At 43.8% G+C, this 16,208-nt stretch overlaps 1 protein-coding gene across 1 annotated transcript in view; it reads right to left on the bottom strand.

Annotated features, from left to right (window-relative positions):
- The window catches only part of LOC309801562 (stimulated by retinoic acid gene 6 protein-like), a 55,008-nt gene that overhangs the window by 15,179 nt on the left and 23,621 nt on the right, over window positions 1–16,208 (bottom strand). Inside the window, 6 exon segments of the mRNA XM_082616506.1 lie at window positions 1,013–1,166; window positions 3,753–3,864; window positions 5,270–5,340; window positions 9,392–9,520; window positions 12,102–12,147; window positions 13,726–13,846. Of these exon segments, the coding sequence (XP_082472632.1) occupies window positions 1,013–1,166; window positions 3,753–3,864; window positions 5,270–5,340; window positions 9,392–9,520; window positions 12,102–12,147; window positions 13,726–13,846 (633 nt within the window).

Below are 16,208 nucleotides of genomic sequence, written 5' to 3'. Positions count from 1 at the left end.
CCTGTTTCATGGCTTAAGGAACATATGGTAATTTACAGCCATTAAACGTCAGAGCTACAAAGGCTTTTGGAAACCATTTGGTACCCTCATCCCAGTCCCATTTTAAAGATGAGGAAACTGAGGCCAAGAGAAGGGACCTGACTTGTCCAATGACAGAGTTTATCCTGACATCTTGTCCAGGTCCTTTCTCAACAAGGAACAGTGAAGAACTTTCCTTCCTTCATGGGCAATGGACATATAATTAGAGTGTGTCATTTTCAAAGAAAGCTACTATTTTAAGGTAAAGTGACTGTTATGGACAGAATGTGTGTGTCTCCCACCCCCCACAAAATTCATGTGTTGAAACCCTAATCCCCAGTGTGATGGTATTTGGAAATGGAGCCTTTGGGAGGTGATTAGATCATAAGGGTGGAGCCCTCATGATGGAATTAGTGCCCTATAAGAAGATACATGAGAGAGTTTGCTTCCCCTCCCTGTTCTCCATCCAGTATGTGAGGACACAAAGAGAGGGTGGCCATCTGCAAGTCAGGAAACAGACCCTCCCCAGACACCAGGTCTGCTAGCACCTTCAACTTCCCAGTCTCCAGAACTGTGAGAAATAAATGTTTTTATGCCACACCGTCTATGGTAATTTGTTAAAGCAACCTGAACTAAGCAGAAATTAAATTTGAATGATATAAGTAAACTTTTCATATAATAATAAAGTCACGGACCACTGTTTTATCTTTTCCAAAGTGAAAAAAATATAATGATTTTAGTTGTTTCCACTGGCATCAAACAAAATAGGCTATTTGAGATTAGAAAATTCAGCCTCAAATAGGTTCTAACAAAATGGCCTGTGTCCTGACCCCTTTTTCCTTCGAGTCAACCCAGGGAGGCATAGAGCAATTGTAACACAGGTAATATCAAGACCAGCAGCAATAATCACTATAGGTGTGCACCTGCCACAAGTCACAAGTCCCTCTCTGTTTCCTACACAGGCAGCAGGAACAAAGGTGGAGGATGGTTTTACCTTTGGTGACGTTAATCAGCTCTTTCACCTGCAGGAGGACTGGGGTCAGGGTACCCGTCTGGTTCACGGAGGCGACGTAGCTCTCCAATTCGCCTTCAAACACATCCAGCTCATCTCTCACATACACGAACATGCAGAACTCAATGACAATGAACTGGGGACACAGAGCAAATCTTTCAAGGTCTCACCTGAGTCCAGCCCAGTATATGAATAACATATGGGTCTCTCTTTGGTTTTGAGGTCAAAACTCTCTGAAGCTCAAAACTCATCTGCAATAGACTCTGGACACTTGCTACTGAGATGAGTGGGATTGTGACTTCTTTGAAGACAGGAGTCACCCCAAACTCTGTTCTTCACACAACAGCATATAAGAGTAGGCACCACAAGGGCTCAAAGAACTCTTCAAACATTAATTAAATCAGAGTGAAATAATTAAAACAGAGTGAACTTTGAATAAGGGGTGACCCTGGGGACAATTCCAGACACTTCCCACCGTTCCCTTTCTTGTATCTTGGCAATGACCAAATTGGAGGAGGTGCTGTTTCCTGTATGCATGTCATGCTTGCTCCCCTCCTATCATCCTGTCATCCTGCCCTCATGCCCCCATCATCATGCCATTGCTTCTAGAGTCCCTGACGCCATTTTACTTCATCAACCGAACTGAATGTGGAGCTCAAATGCTACTATTTTCAGGCAGGTTCTCAATCCAGAGTAATTCACTAAATTTCCAAAGCACTTTTACCTTTTCTTTTTCTCTAGTTAGACGGCAGTACTTCATACCGTATTTTATCTTCTTGTCTTAGACCATGGGCTACTCCCAGGCCAAGACTCTGCTGAATCAGCTCTCTTCTCTCTTCCAGGTCTTAGTATAGTGTTTGGCATAGAGTAGACAACCAATAATGATTTAATAAACACAATAACACCGAGTGATTTACCCACTGCTGCAGAGAACTCTAGCTAGTTGTCCATTAAAATCTCTTCTCCCCTTTTTTGGGCGCAGGCTGGACTACATTTGCCAGCCTCCCTTGAGTTAGATGTGGGCACATAACAAGGTTCTTGTCAATGGAAAAAGAGTGGAAGGAATGTGTGCTGGGTCCATATGGCCTTTGAAAACCTCTCACATGCATTTTGCTGCCTGCTTTCTCCTTCTGCTGACTGGATGCAGGTGGTGAGGGTGCTCAGGGATGATGAAGGCACATGATGGAGAAACCAGTTATGGAACAAACACGTGGAAGATTGCTACCTCCCAAACCTCAACACTCACTCAACACTGTTAGGTGGGCAAAAATATATTCAGTGTTGTCACTGAAATTTGTGGGTTTATGTGGTACTTCATCATAACCTAATACATTCACTTAAAACTTAATCACAGGATTAGTTTATATAGGTATCATCCTAGTACATTTAAAATGAGCAGAAGACAATTTGGCCATTTTTATCCCGCCATTTGACCCTGCTTTTGACTCAGACATTTTACCTCAGATAATAATGACCACGTGAAATGCTTTGATTCTGTACTTTATTGACTTCCTGTTTTCAATTTCATAGGTTTCTGCTCTAATTTTTATTACATCTATTCTTCTGCTTACTTTGCATTTTAATTTGCTCTTTTTTGTTTGTTCGTTTCCTAAGGTGAAAGCTTAGACGACTGATTTAAGATCTTTCTTCAGGTCTAATATGTACATTCAATGCTATAAATTTCCCTCTAAGCACTGCTTTTGCCGCCTCCCACAAATTTTGATAAGTTGTGCTTTCATTTTCATCTGTTCAAAATATTTTTAATTTCCCTTGATGTTTTTCTTTGGCTCATATGTTACTTAAAAGTGTGTTGTTTTTAATACCTACTACTTGCAGATTCTCCGTTATCTTTCTGTTATTGATTTTTAGTTTAATTCCACTTTGATCTGAGAGCAGATATTGTATGATTTCTATTCTTTTAAATTTATTAAGACGTGTTTTATGGTCCAGGATATAGTCTATCTTGTTGAATTTTCCATTTACTCTTGAGAAGAATGTGTATTGTGCTGTTGTTGATGAAGTAGTCTTTGGATTTCCAAAATATCCAATTGATTGATGGCATCAATTACAGTTCACATTTTCCTACCTTGGCACTGGTTGCCATGGGGTTTCTGCTCCATTCTGTGATGATCGTGTCTCTTCAGTTTTAGGGGTAAAGGTTTGCTCCATGACCTCACTGCTCTTAGGGATCTAAGAAGAGTTGTTGATTCTTCAATTTGTTCAGATTTGTGTTTGTTGTTAAGATGGAGTGGCATCTTGCAAGTTCTTTACATGTGGAATTGGAAACTGGAAGTCTCCGTAAATAACTCGATTATATTTATTAGTAATATTCACCACATGAGTAAAAGTGTCCTTGGAGGGGCTCCCCTGGTGGCGCAGTGGTTGAGAGTCCGCCTGCCAATGCAGGGGACACAGGTTTGTGCCCCGGGTCCGAGAAGATCCCACATGCCACAGAGCGGCTGCGCCTGTGAGCTGTGGCCGCTGAGCCTGTGCGTCCAGAGCCTGTGCTCCGCAACGGGAGAGGCCACAACAGTGAGAGGCCCACGTACCGTAAAAAATAAATAAATAAATAAAGTGTCCTTGGAGTCAAAATGGTGGGGTCAAAGAATTGTACTTCTTTGATTTAGAGATACTCAATTTTGACCCAGCTTTTAAAGAACAACCCCTATCCTAGACCCACCCCATTTATAAAATAATAAAGGATTTGCTTAGATATACTTACAAGGTACAGGCAGATGAAAGCCAACACAGTGGTTCCAATCATCCTGCTTGGGAACTGAAAGTAGGGGTCCCACTCATATATCCTGGTTTGGAACCAAGACTTTTCTCTCTCTCTGTGAATGAATAAACATCAAGAGAAGACAGGTTGTGGCTGGTAAACAAATGCCTGATTCTTCTGAAAATAATATCATCTCCTCTTCTTCACCTTAGAGTATAGTGAAGAGAAAGAGCACTGGTAGATTCCACAGTTTTCATTCTCCCCTTATTCTTAAGAACAAAGACTCAGTTTTATTCAGTACAGCAATCTACCAAATAAAAGGCTATAGTTCCCGACCTCTCTTACAGCTAAGAGTGACCAAGACTAAACAAGCCAATTAGACGTGACCAGAGATGTGGTGTGGGACTTTGGGGAGGCTGGGCAGGTGGAACTGACACAGCTGGGAGGATTCCCTTTGACTTTATTCTTTTCTCCTGCCTGCCATCTGAAGGGCAGACATGGTGGCTGGCCCAGGCTGGAGCCCCAGCATCTATCTTGGGCCACAGACAGCCTTCATGATGGAAACCACTACATTACTGGAACAGAAAGACAGACAATGGGTAAACTGCATGGTGGGCAGTCCAGGGTTAGTATGGACTGCCTGCCTCCAGAATTCTTTTACATGAGAAAGAAAGAAATCTCTCTTTTATTTGTGCCATGATTATTTTGCATTTTCTGCTATATGTAGCCAAATGTAACTCTAACCAAAGAACTAGTTTTGCCACTGTATGACCTGGTTAGACATATCCCTTCTCTGGGAATATACCCTTGTGCACAGTGGCAGTGGCAGGGGTAGGGTGACTTGAATGGTCACTGAAGACCAGGTGTTCCTGCCTGGCCAAGAGCTATGTCCTCTTTTATTGGTAACAACATCACAGTTTTTCTCTGGGAATCTACTCTTCCCCACCATCAGTCCTGGTGGTTAAGTGAGACTGAACCACTTCCTAGTTCCCATGGTGAACATGTGACCCTGGTTTAACAATCAGTTTACTCCAATCACCTACTCACAGTAATTGGTTCTGGGATGCCATGTGGTCCAACTTGATCCAATGAAACATGTTCATGGGAATTTTGTTTGAATTATTTGAAAGAAAACATTCTCTTCTCTATGAGCTTAAGACAGGAGGGTATAAGCTTTGAGATTCTGGGGGACACCACGGGGAGGAAGCCTACCTAACTAAGAGTTTAACATAGGTAAAAGCAGAGCTGAGAGATGAGGGAAAGAGACCCAGTTCTGATTATATCAATCAAACCCCTGGATCCATCTGTGTCTGAAAACTGGTGACCTCTAGGCTTTTTAATTATGTAAGGCCATAACTTTCCTGTTTCTCTTTAATTCCATTTGAGTTGAGTTTCTGTTATTAGCAAACAAGCGTCCTAAAACAGCGCTCTTCCAGTCATCTCCAGGTCTCTGACACTGTCAGGGCTCATCAATATTGGTGCAAACACCGAGGGGCGTGAATAAATATAACTGTGCTTACTGCAGGGGGCACTTCCTCAGGAGCTGTTTGACGTGCTCTGCCTGGTGAACTTCCAGGAAAGCCTTTTCTTCCTGTGAGAAAAGAGAGAGGTTGATGTTTTCGCTCACAAAGTCTTGTTAGGGCTTTGGTCTCTTTGAGGGGCTATTTCCATAGAGGCCAGGATTTTCGGTAAAACTTGCCATTCCCAGACACCTGTCATTTATTGAAGAAACTGTAGGGTCCCGTCTCCTGTTTACCAAGCACTTCTTTCATGAAATGCCAGAGGCCTGACCTTCCTTGACTCTTCTGCTTACTGCTTTACACCAGCCTTTGTTTTGTGAAGTCGATTTTTTCCTTTGACATTTGGTGATTTCTCATCATAGTTCAAAACACTGTTCCAGAAATGAAACACCCAAAATCCCAGTGTTTTTATTTTTTATGAAAAGGAATTTCTCTTGCTCATTTCTTATTTTGAAATGAACTTTAATAGTATGTTTTGAAATGTTTTCTCCAAGTGTAATGAGCTTTCCACAATAGTCATCTGTTTTGCCAATATACTGAATATGTAAATTTTACACACTGTGAGATGAAATCTTATATATTGCAGATGTTGCGTAGAGTAAAAAAGACCTGGTTATAATTCTGACTTGTAAGTGACATCAGCAAGCTGGAGGAACAGGAGTTTCCAGTTCCCATATGCCCTCAGATACACCAATTTTGACAACCTCCCATAGGTGAGAGTAACCTTGTGGGGGCCCAAGTATCTACCTTGGAGGTTACAGCACTCTAGTTAAGCAAAAACTCCAAGAATAGATGCATTAAAGAGAACAAGGAGAACAGTTTCACTTTACCAACATCACTCCTCCTCCAAAGTAGTATAGCTCAGGGCATAGAGAGAAGGCCCTCTTAGCTTGTCATTTCTCCCATGAGGGAAAATAAAAGTGAAATGAGAGTCCAGCTTCCCCAGTCTTGGGGGACACTGCCCAACAGATCCATTCCTGTCTCACACCACCCAGAACACTGAGGGGATCAGCATGGCGGAATAGTCTGGGGAAAGCTAAGAGGAGGGAAATGGGGCAGGGGGTCAATGGGGTGGGGGAGTCCGTCTGTAGTCCTAGAAGGAACAGAGAAAGAGAAAAGGGCAGAAAGCTACATAAAGAAATAATGGGGGGACTTCCCTCATAGTCCAGTGGTAAAGAATCCACCTTCCAATGCAGGGATTGCGGGTTCGATCCCTGGTCGGGGAACTAAGACCCCACATGCCATGGCGCAACTAAGCCCACATGCCACAACTATTGAGCTTGCGCGCCTCAATGAGAGAGCCCACATGCCACAAACTACAGAGTCCACATGCTCTGGAGCCCACGCGCCACAACTACTGAGCCCACGTGTCCTGGAGCCTGCACACCACAACTAGAGAGAGAAAACCTGCACGTCACAACTAGAGAGACACCTGCATGCCACAACTAGAGAGAAACCCGAGCAGACCACACGCCATAATGAAAAGATCCTGCATGCCTCAACAGAGATCCCATGTGCTGCAACTAAGACCTGACGCAGCCAAAAAAAAATAAATAAGGAAAACAAATAAATAAAATAAATAAATATTTTAAAAAAAAGAAATAATGGGGACTTCCCTGGTGGTCCAGTGGCTAAGGCTCTGCACTCCCAATGCAAGGGGCCTGGGTTCCACCCCTGGTCAGGGAACTAGATCCCACATGCCACAACTAAGAGTTCACATGCCACAACTAAAGATTCTGCATGCTGCAACTAAAAGATCCCACGCGCCACAACTAAAGACCCCCCAGGCTGCAACAAAGATCTCACATGCCACAACTAAGATCCGGTGCAGCCAAAAAATAAATAAATAAATAAATTGGGGGGGGGTGGAGAAAAAAAAAGAAATAATGGCAGAAAGTTTCCCTAATCTGGGGAGGAAAATGAACATCCAGATCCATAAAGCCTCAAACAGACTGAATATATAGAGGTCTTCACCAAGACACATTATAATCAAAATGTCAAAAGTCAATGACAAAGAGAGAATTTTGAAAGTACACATACAAGGGAACCCGTTTAAAGATATCACGGGACTTCTCGGCAAAATCCTTGCAGGCCAGGAGAAAGTGGGATGATATATTCAAAATACAGAAAGAAAAAACCTGCCAATCAAGAATACGACTCTTGCCAAAACTGTCCTTTTCCCGGCAAACAAAAACTGAGGGAATTTATTACCACTAGACCTGCCTACAAAAAATGTTAAAGTGAGTTCTTCAAGTTGAAATAAAATGATGCTAATTAGCAACATAAAAACATATGGAAGTATAAAAATCACTAGTAATGGTAAATATGTAGTCAAATTCAGAATACTCTAATACTGTAATGGTGCTGCATAAATTACTTTTAATTCTAGTATAAAAGTTAAAAGACAAAAGTATTAAAAATAACTATAGGGCTTCCCTGGTGGCGCAGCGGTTGAGAGTCCACCTGCCGATGCAGGGGACGCGGGTTTGTGCCCTGGTCTGGGAAGATCCCACATGCCGTGGAGTGGCTGGGTCCGTGAGCCATGGCCGCTGAGCCTGCGCGTCCGGAGCCTGTGCTCCACAACGGGAGAGGCCACAACAGTGAGAGGCCCGCATACCGCAAAAAAAAATAAAATAAAATAACTATAGCTACAATAATTTGTTAATGGTTGAACAATATAAAAAGTAGTAAACTGTGACATAAATCACATAAAATGTTGGGGAGGAGAAGTAAAAGTATAGAGTTCTATGCAATTGAAGTTTAACTGTTATCAACTTAAAATAGACTATTATAACTATAAAATGTTTCATTTAAGCCTCATGGTAATCACAAAGAAAAACACCTGTGTTCTACACACAAAAGATAAAGGAATCAAAGCATACCTCTACAAAGAAATCATTACATCACAAAGGAAGAAAGGAGAAAGGAAGAAGGAATTACCAAACAGAAAACAATTAACAAAATGGCAATTTTAAGTCATTATCTATCAGTAATCACTTTAAATGTAAATAGATTACATTCTCCAATCAAAAGACACTGAGTGGCTAAGTGAATTAAAAAAAAAATTACACATATAGATTATCTGCAAGAGATTCACTTTAGCCTTAAGGACACACATGGGCTGAAAGCAAAAGGATGGAAAAAGATATTTCATAAAAATGGTAACTAAAATAGAGCAGGGGTGGGGGGTGATGAGACAAAGTGGACTTTAAGTCAAAAACTATCACAAGAGACAAAGAAGGTCATTATATAATGATAAAGAGGCCAGTTCATCAAAATGATATAAAAATTGTAAACACATATACATACCTAATATCAGAGCACCTAAATATATAAAATAAATATTAACAGAACTGAAGGAATAAATAAACAGCAACATGATAATAGTAGAGGACTTCAACACCACACTTTCAACAATGGATAATCCAGTCAGAAAATCAATAAGGAAACAGCTGACTAGAACAACACTATAGACCAAATGGACCAAACAGACATTTATAGAACATTCCATATAATAGCAGCAGAATACATATTCTTCTCAAGAACATTTTCCAGGATAGAGCATATGTTTGGCTACAAAACAAGTCTTAAACATAGGAAGATTGAAGTCATATCAGACATAATTTCTGACCACAAAAAGCGAGACGTTGATAACAGGAGGAAAATTGGAAAATTCACAAATAATACACTCCTGAACAACCAATGGGTCAAAGAAAAAATCAAAAGGGAAATCAGAAATATCTTGAAGCAAATGAAAATACAACATACAGAAATTTATGAGATACAGCAAAAGCGGTTCAGTTCTAAAAGGGCAGTGTATAGCAGTAAATGCCTATATTAAGAAAAAAAGAAAGATCTCATGCAAACAACCTAACTCTTTACTTTGAGGAACTAGAAAAAGAAGCACAATGGGTAAGAGAAAGCCTCAACAACCAAATTCTCTGGGTTCCAGTTCTGGCTCTGCTATAGACTAGCTATGTGACCTTGGGCAATGCAATTGACACCTCTGGGTCCAAGTTTCCTAATACAGAATGGGAGAAGTAATAATAGTACCTACCTCACAAGGCTGTTGGGAAAACTTAACCTGTCAGGACACACACGGTGTTTTTACTTAGTACTCACCGTCTGGAGCTCCCAGCCCAGGTGGACCCTCAGAGACTTGACAAACATGTACAGGAAGCGGCCCAGAAGGAAGGCCAGGCAGAGCAGTGAGGGCCAGTGGAACATGACAGTCTCATACTTCCCCACAAACTGCAACAGAAGCAGACCATGGGGTGTGGGCTCTAGGTGGGGAAGGGCTAGGCCACTGGTGAGGCTGTGCACAGGAACCTGCCTGTCCCAGCCTGCTTCCACCAGGGCCCACTCTCTCAGAGCTTGGAGGTCAGCAGCCAATCCCCGCTCCCCCAGCCCCACATCATCAGAACAAGCAGTGGACTTGGAGTCCAGCAGCCCTGGACTTGAGTCTTAGCACCCTTATTTAATTTTATACAAAGGGCTTTCATGGCCTTTTTCTCATTAGGTATTAAATATTACTTTTGGAAAATACTCACAAGAGAGAGGAGGGTGAAAGAGAGAGAGAAGGGGGGAGAGAGAGAAGAGGAAGGGGGAGGGCGTGGGCGAGAGGGAGAAGGAGAAAAAGAAAAGGAAGGAGGGACGGAGAGCCCATAAGTGTCATCATTTTGGGAGCAACACAAGCTCCCAAGAGTAACAGGTCTCTCAAGATGGTGTTCATAGTTTTTCTATTTTTAGCTTCATTTTGATAAAAAACTTTTTTCACTGTTTTAAGACAAATCATATTGTTATGTATCTTTCATAATTTACTGGTTAGTTTCATTTTTTTTTATGTTTCCAGAGTATTTCTCCCTAAGGAGAAATCAGAGTTTTGATGTAGTGATGTTAGGGTGTGGGACGGACACATTCTGAGACGTGCGGGCCCGTGTCTTCATCCTCCTCTCCAGCACATGCTTATATGTGAGACATAACCACCGTCAGTATTTCAGTGTCTTTCATCTTTATCTATACCCATATAGCTATATCTATTATAAGTAGAGATAGTACCAAATATGTAGGTTTGTATATAGCATAATCACTTCTCCACATGGTTACAAATTATTTGTGAACATTATTATTATTATTTTTTTTTTTGCAGTACGCGGGCCTCTCACTGTTGTGGCCTCTCCCATTGCGGAGCACAGGCTCCGGACGTGCAGGCTCAGCGGCCATGGCTCACGGGCCCAGTCGCTCCGCGGCATGTGGGATCTTCCCAGACCGGGGCACGAACCCGTGTCCCCTGCATCGGCAGGCGGACTCTCAACCACTGCGCCACCAGGGAAGCCCGAACATTATTTTTAATGCTGCATAATAGTGCATTATTTAGATGAACCAAACTTTATCTAAACTTTCCCCTAATAGTTGACATTTGAGACCCTTTCTAATGTCTTATTTTTATAAATAAAGGTTTCATAAATACATCTGAAAACATGAGGACAAATCTTCATTAATTCCTTAGTCTGGATTTCAGTCCCATGATCTTTAATTAGTAAGTCATGTTAGGCCCTGAACCTTCCTTTCCTATCAGTGAACTGGGAATGGCACTAACACACTGTCTGCAAAGTGTCCTGAGGATTCTCCGGTTAGTGATTGGAACTGAGCCTAGAACAACGCCTGGCACGTAGCAGTTCTTGGTGTTAGTGATTCTGAGCATAGAAGTGAGACCCTGTCAATTAACCATGAATATTTCAAATTTCCAAAGAACCTCTGGAAGACTGAAAGCTGTCCAAGACTCCAAAGAAAATACCTGTGATCCTGAACCTCAGGGACTGTGAGCAGTGGGAAGGAGGAGGGCTTCTTTTTTTTTTTGCGGTACGCAGGCCTCTCACTGTTGTGGCCTCTCCCGTTGCGGAGCACAGGCTCCGGACGCGCAGGCTCAGCGGCCATGGCTCACGGGCCCAGCCGCTCGGCAGCACGTGGGATCCTCCCAGACCGGGGCACGAACCCGTGTCCCCTGCATCAGCAGGAGGCAGGCAGACTCTCAACCACTGCGCCACCAGGGAAGCCCAGGAGGGCTTCTTTTGGGACAGAGTTTTGCCAGAACGCCCTCAATCCCAGTGCAGAGATGCAGAGGGAAGGCCCAGACTACCAGCCTCATTTTCTAGTCCAGCTCCCCCCAGACTCTCTTTATCACACCCTTTAATCCTCCATAGTTACTGAAGCCCAGGAAAGGCTTTGGCAAGGCTCCCGTGGGCTCCTGGCCCAGGTGGCTTCTTTGTACTCCCCTCACACACCTGGTAACCCTTCTAGGTGCAGTGCGACACCCCTCTTTCATCTTGCTCCTTTTCCTGGGGTACAGGGCTAAACAGATGAACCAGCTTCCTCTAATTCTGAGAAAGATGATGCATGGCAAAGTGATAAGGGATTCATCTAGTTTGAGTCTCCCATTTTATAGACAGAGAAACTGAGGCTACATGAAGGAATGTAAAGAAATGAGCTTGAGAGTCAGCCAGACCTCCTCTCAACTCCCAAATCTGCTTCTTCTCAAGAGTTACATAATATACTTGTGCCTCAGTTTCCTCACCTGTAAACAGGTTTGCTAAGAGCTTCCCTCCCTTAAGGGGCCACTATGAGCATCAACTGAGAGAACATCTCCTGTGAATGACACCTGATGAACACAAGATGCTCTACAAATGGAAGCATCATGAATGGCTCCAACTCCTCTTTTGTCCACACGAGGAAGCTGAGGCCCAGAGTGGCAAAGGCTTGTCCCAGGTCACACAAGCAAGTTGGCCATGGTGATAGGACTGAATACTCTAAACACAGCTCAGCGGGGACTCACCTGCCCATGGGGACACTGTGTGATGTGAAGGATGGTGACAGCAAACCTGCAGGACAGAAACCAGGGTTGGGGTCCTGGGGTCCTTCCCAGCACAGCCCCTGTGGAAACAGCTCAGATACCACCTGCCTGGAGTTACCTCCCCTCTGAATCCTTCTTGGGAGGACTGGTTCCCAGTACACCCCACCAGATCAGGCATATAGCTTGTGCCTAGGTACATGCACACTGAATTCATTTAACACATCCTCACTGAGGACATAATCCTGGGATCCACAACGGCAGAGCAGGAAGGCTCTGAGAGGTCTCCTACTTTCTCCCCTCATCACTCAGGTGGGGAGACTGAAGCCCAGAGAGGGGAAGGGATTTCTCCAGAGTCACACCCAGAGCCAGGACCAAGACCCAGGTATCCTGACTCTGGGACCGAGGCTCTTGCTGACGGGACATGCCCTGTCTGTAAACACTGCCCTGAGGAATAAGCCTCAACATTTTCTCCCGGCTGGACACACATTCCTGGTCATACTCCCAAGGTGTCCAAGATGCTAAGTGGTTCTGACCACCCTTTCCTCTCCTGCTTAAAAAGTCTTGCAGAGGCTGTTAAGATGTTATTATTCCACGTCTAACCCTGAATACCCTCTCTTCTAATTTTTAAAAAGCAAGTCACAAACTCTGGAATTGTAGCCATTGGGGTATCATTTGCTTGTGAGCCCCCTGTACTGGTTCACACACTGGGCCTGGGACCCCTGCCCCACAGAAAATGCTGTAGTGGGGAAGCCAGCCCAGTAAGGGGGATGCAGGCAATGAAATGAGTTTCAGGGCTGGAGGGTAGAAGTGTTCATGGGATTATTCAGCCAGAAAATATTCCCCAGGGCCAGCTCTGTGTCCGTCCGGTGTCAGTGCTGAGGGCACAGAGCTCAAGAGGAGGGTCAGAAAGGTCCCACATCTGAGGGCTATGATCCACAAAGGATGAGCATGTATCTATCACTGGGCCAAGTGGGGGAAGATGATCCACACAGGGAATAGCAATATGTAGACAGAGGCCAGAACACATGTTCCATGAGGGTCTTTCCTGTCCTCCAGTGTTTTCCCTGGCTCACAGTGGGATGTCTGCTGAATGAATAAGTGGACGGAGAAAGGAATATAGGAGTCTTGCATGACTGGAGGTGTGTGCTAGAGACTGCCAGGCATGGAGCGATGGGGAGAGGCCAGACTGCGACAGCACTGACCGCCCAGCTGAGGCACCTGCACTTTCTCCTGGGCTCCCAGGAAGCAGCGACAGCGAGGAGAAGCAGCACCCAAATGGGACTCCTGCTTCTAACCATGGCACTGATGGCACTTGACAGAAATGAATTTTTCTACAATCCTGACTTCTGGGAATATTCTAATCATGAGCAGCCTCCTGTGGAGCAGACAGAATGCAGAAATGCAGACCTTCTGAAGCCTCAAGTGCAGTTTCCAAAGAGGGGCTGCAGTGGGCCTTGGACCAGTCACTCCGCCCACCCGCCCTGGGCCTCGGTTCTGGGCAAGGTGCCCTCCAAAGACAGCTCTCAGGTCCCCTCCAGCCCCTTGTCCAGAGTCCAGCCATGGCCAAAGGAACTGCAGGAGGCCAGGCAGGCAGAGTCCATCTTACCAGATCAGAGAGTAGCTGAACCCCAGGATGGAGCTGACCAGCCGGAACTCCGACGAGAGGCAAGCAAAGAAGGGGAAGTGGGACAGGCCGACTTCGATGCCTCCGATGAGAAGCACAAAGGCTGGGAGAGACAGGGCCAGAGATGACGTGAGTTCCTCTTCTCACGGGCTCAGGGGAGACCCAGGGCAGCTATGGGGTTTTGTGCGACTTGCAGTCACAGACCTCAGGACTTAAGGAGATGAGTGGACAAGCCCCAGATTAGTACAAGGAGGAATGCAGGGATGTCTTTCATGCATTCATGCAACAGGCCCTTCCTGGTACCTCTTCCATGCCAGGCACTGGGCTAACTATTGAGATGAAGAAGACTTTGTCCCTGCCCTTGATTAGCTCACAGTATGATGGGCAGAAACATACCACATAAACGAACAAACAAAAATCACTGAGAGTAAAGCACCATAAAGTGTACCATAGCAACACAGACAGCAGTGATGTGCTGTGCTCTAAAACCTCTTGTGAATTATTGTGCACTTCGTCCATAAGTCAATAATAATATTAATGCTGTCACTGACCAGCTCTGAGATGGTCTAACAGGATCCAGTAAAATGTAATTGGGCAAGGTGGCCTTTCCTAAGTGTCTACTTTGAGCTGGGTCGTGGGTCAGGCACCAAGGACATGGGGGAATGAACAAAGTTCTTGCTCTGAGATGCTTACAGTCCAATAGGGAAGACAGGGAGGAAAGTAAACGATGTGATGTGTACGGTAATAGAGGCATGTTCAACCTGCTGTGAGGACAAGAAGAGGAAGTCATGGACCTCACCTGGGGTCTGGGTATCAGAGAAGGCATCCTGGAGGTGGTGACATTTAGCAAGGCCATGAAATATAAGTGGGAGTTTGTAGGATGGAGAGAAGGAGGGAAGGAAGGACATTTCTCACTCAAAGGAAGGGAGATGGTTGGTTGAGGTGGTCAGTATTTGTGTAAATGTGAATAGTGGGGGACTGGCAGCTAAGGACCATATAAAAGGAATAATTGCTGTGAGGTTAGAAGCTGCAACAGCATAATTTTTAAATTTATCTGAATTCCCCCAACCATGAAAGCAGACAGAGCGGTGAAGATAGCAAAACCAAAAACAAACATCTACAACAAATCTAAGTGACAGGACTCATTTGATATCAATATCTGATTAAGAGGAAGCAGAGGAAAGACAATAGGATCTTTGAAAACCCAAGAACAGAAGAACCCAAAATTGCCAGCAGATAGTCACAGGAAATTGAAGCTGAAATAACAGCTGAAACTGGGCACAGTGCTGAAGGCCTTGATTCACAGGTGAGAATCAGCAGACCTTAGTCAGGTGTTAGTAGGTCTGAGGATGCTGGAGCCATCAGGGCCCATGAGCTCATTATACTAAATATCCAAGTCCCCGCCCAGCACAAGCCCCACGTGAAAGAGAAACTGCTGGCAGCGAGAATCCAAGATGAGAAGGTAAGAACATTAGGAACTGGGTAGTCGTGGGTCGGAAGGAAGAAGCCAACTCAGAAAATATGAGGTTGTAATGAGGGTACATATATATAATCATTCTATAAAAACGGAAGAGGAACCCTTGAGCCATGAAGCAAGAAACAATATTCTGGTCCAGCCAGATGCTCAACATCAATTAGTCTTCAAGGAAACGCAAATCAAGACAACAATCAGATACTACTTCACACCTACTAAGATGGCTATAATTTTTTTTTAAATGAAAATAACAAGTGTTGGCTAGGATGTGGAGAAATTGGAACGTTCACATATTGCAGGTCAATGGAACACAATGGACAGTCCAGAAATAGACCCATACATACACATGTGTAGCCAACTGATTTTCAACAAAGGTGCAGAGGCAATGTAGTGGGCAAAGGACAGGTCTTTGTAACAACAACAGTGCTGGAAGAAATGGACGGCCAAAGGCAAAAAAAAAAGAGCGGAATTCAATCCACACCTCACACTACATATTCAAAAAAATGAACTCAGAATGTTCCATAGACCTAAATGCGAAACACTGTGAGACCATAAAACTTCTAGAAAACACAAAGAAGAAAATCTAAGTGACCTTAGCTTAGGCAAAGATTTCTTATATGACATCATATGCAGGATCCATAAAAGAAAAGTTAGATTTCATCAAAATTTAAAACGTCAGCACTTCAAAAGAAACTGTTGGTAGAATAAAAATACAAGCAGACTGGGGAAAAGTATTTGCAATTTATACATCTGATAAAGGACTTATATACAGAGTGTATAAAGAACTCTCAAAACTCAATAAGAAGAGAACAAAAAATCCCCAATATTTTAAAATAGGCAAATAATTTGAACAAACGCTTTACCAAAGAAGGTACAGTGATAGCAGATAAGCACATGAAAATATGCTCAACAACAACAGTCATTACAAAACTGCAAACTGAAACCACAGTGAGATACCACAACATGCCTCTTAGAATGGCTAAAATTAAAA

This window comes from Mesoplodon mirus (genome assembly GCF_964341445.2).
Source record: "Mesoplodon mirus genome assembly, chromosome: 1".
NCBI lineage: Eukaryota > Metazoa > Chordata > Mammalia > Artiodactyla > Ziphiidae > Mesoplodon > Mesoplodon mirus.
The sequence above is the reverse complement of the archived record's forward strand: the minus strand, read 5'-3'. Positions and strand labels throughout refer to the sequence as shown.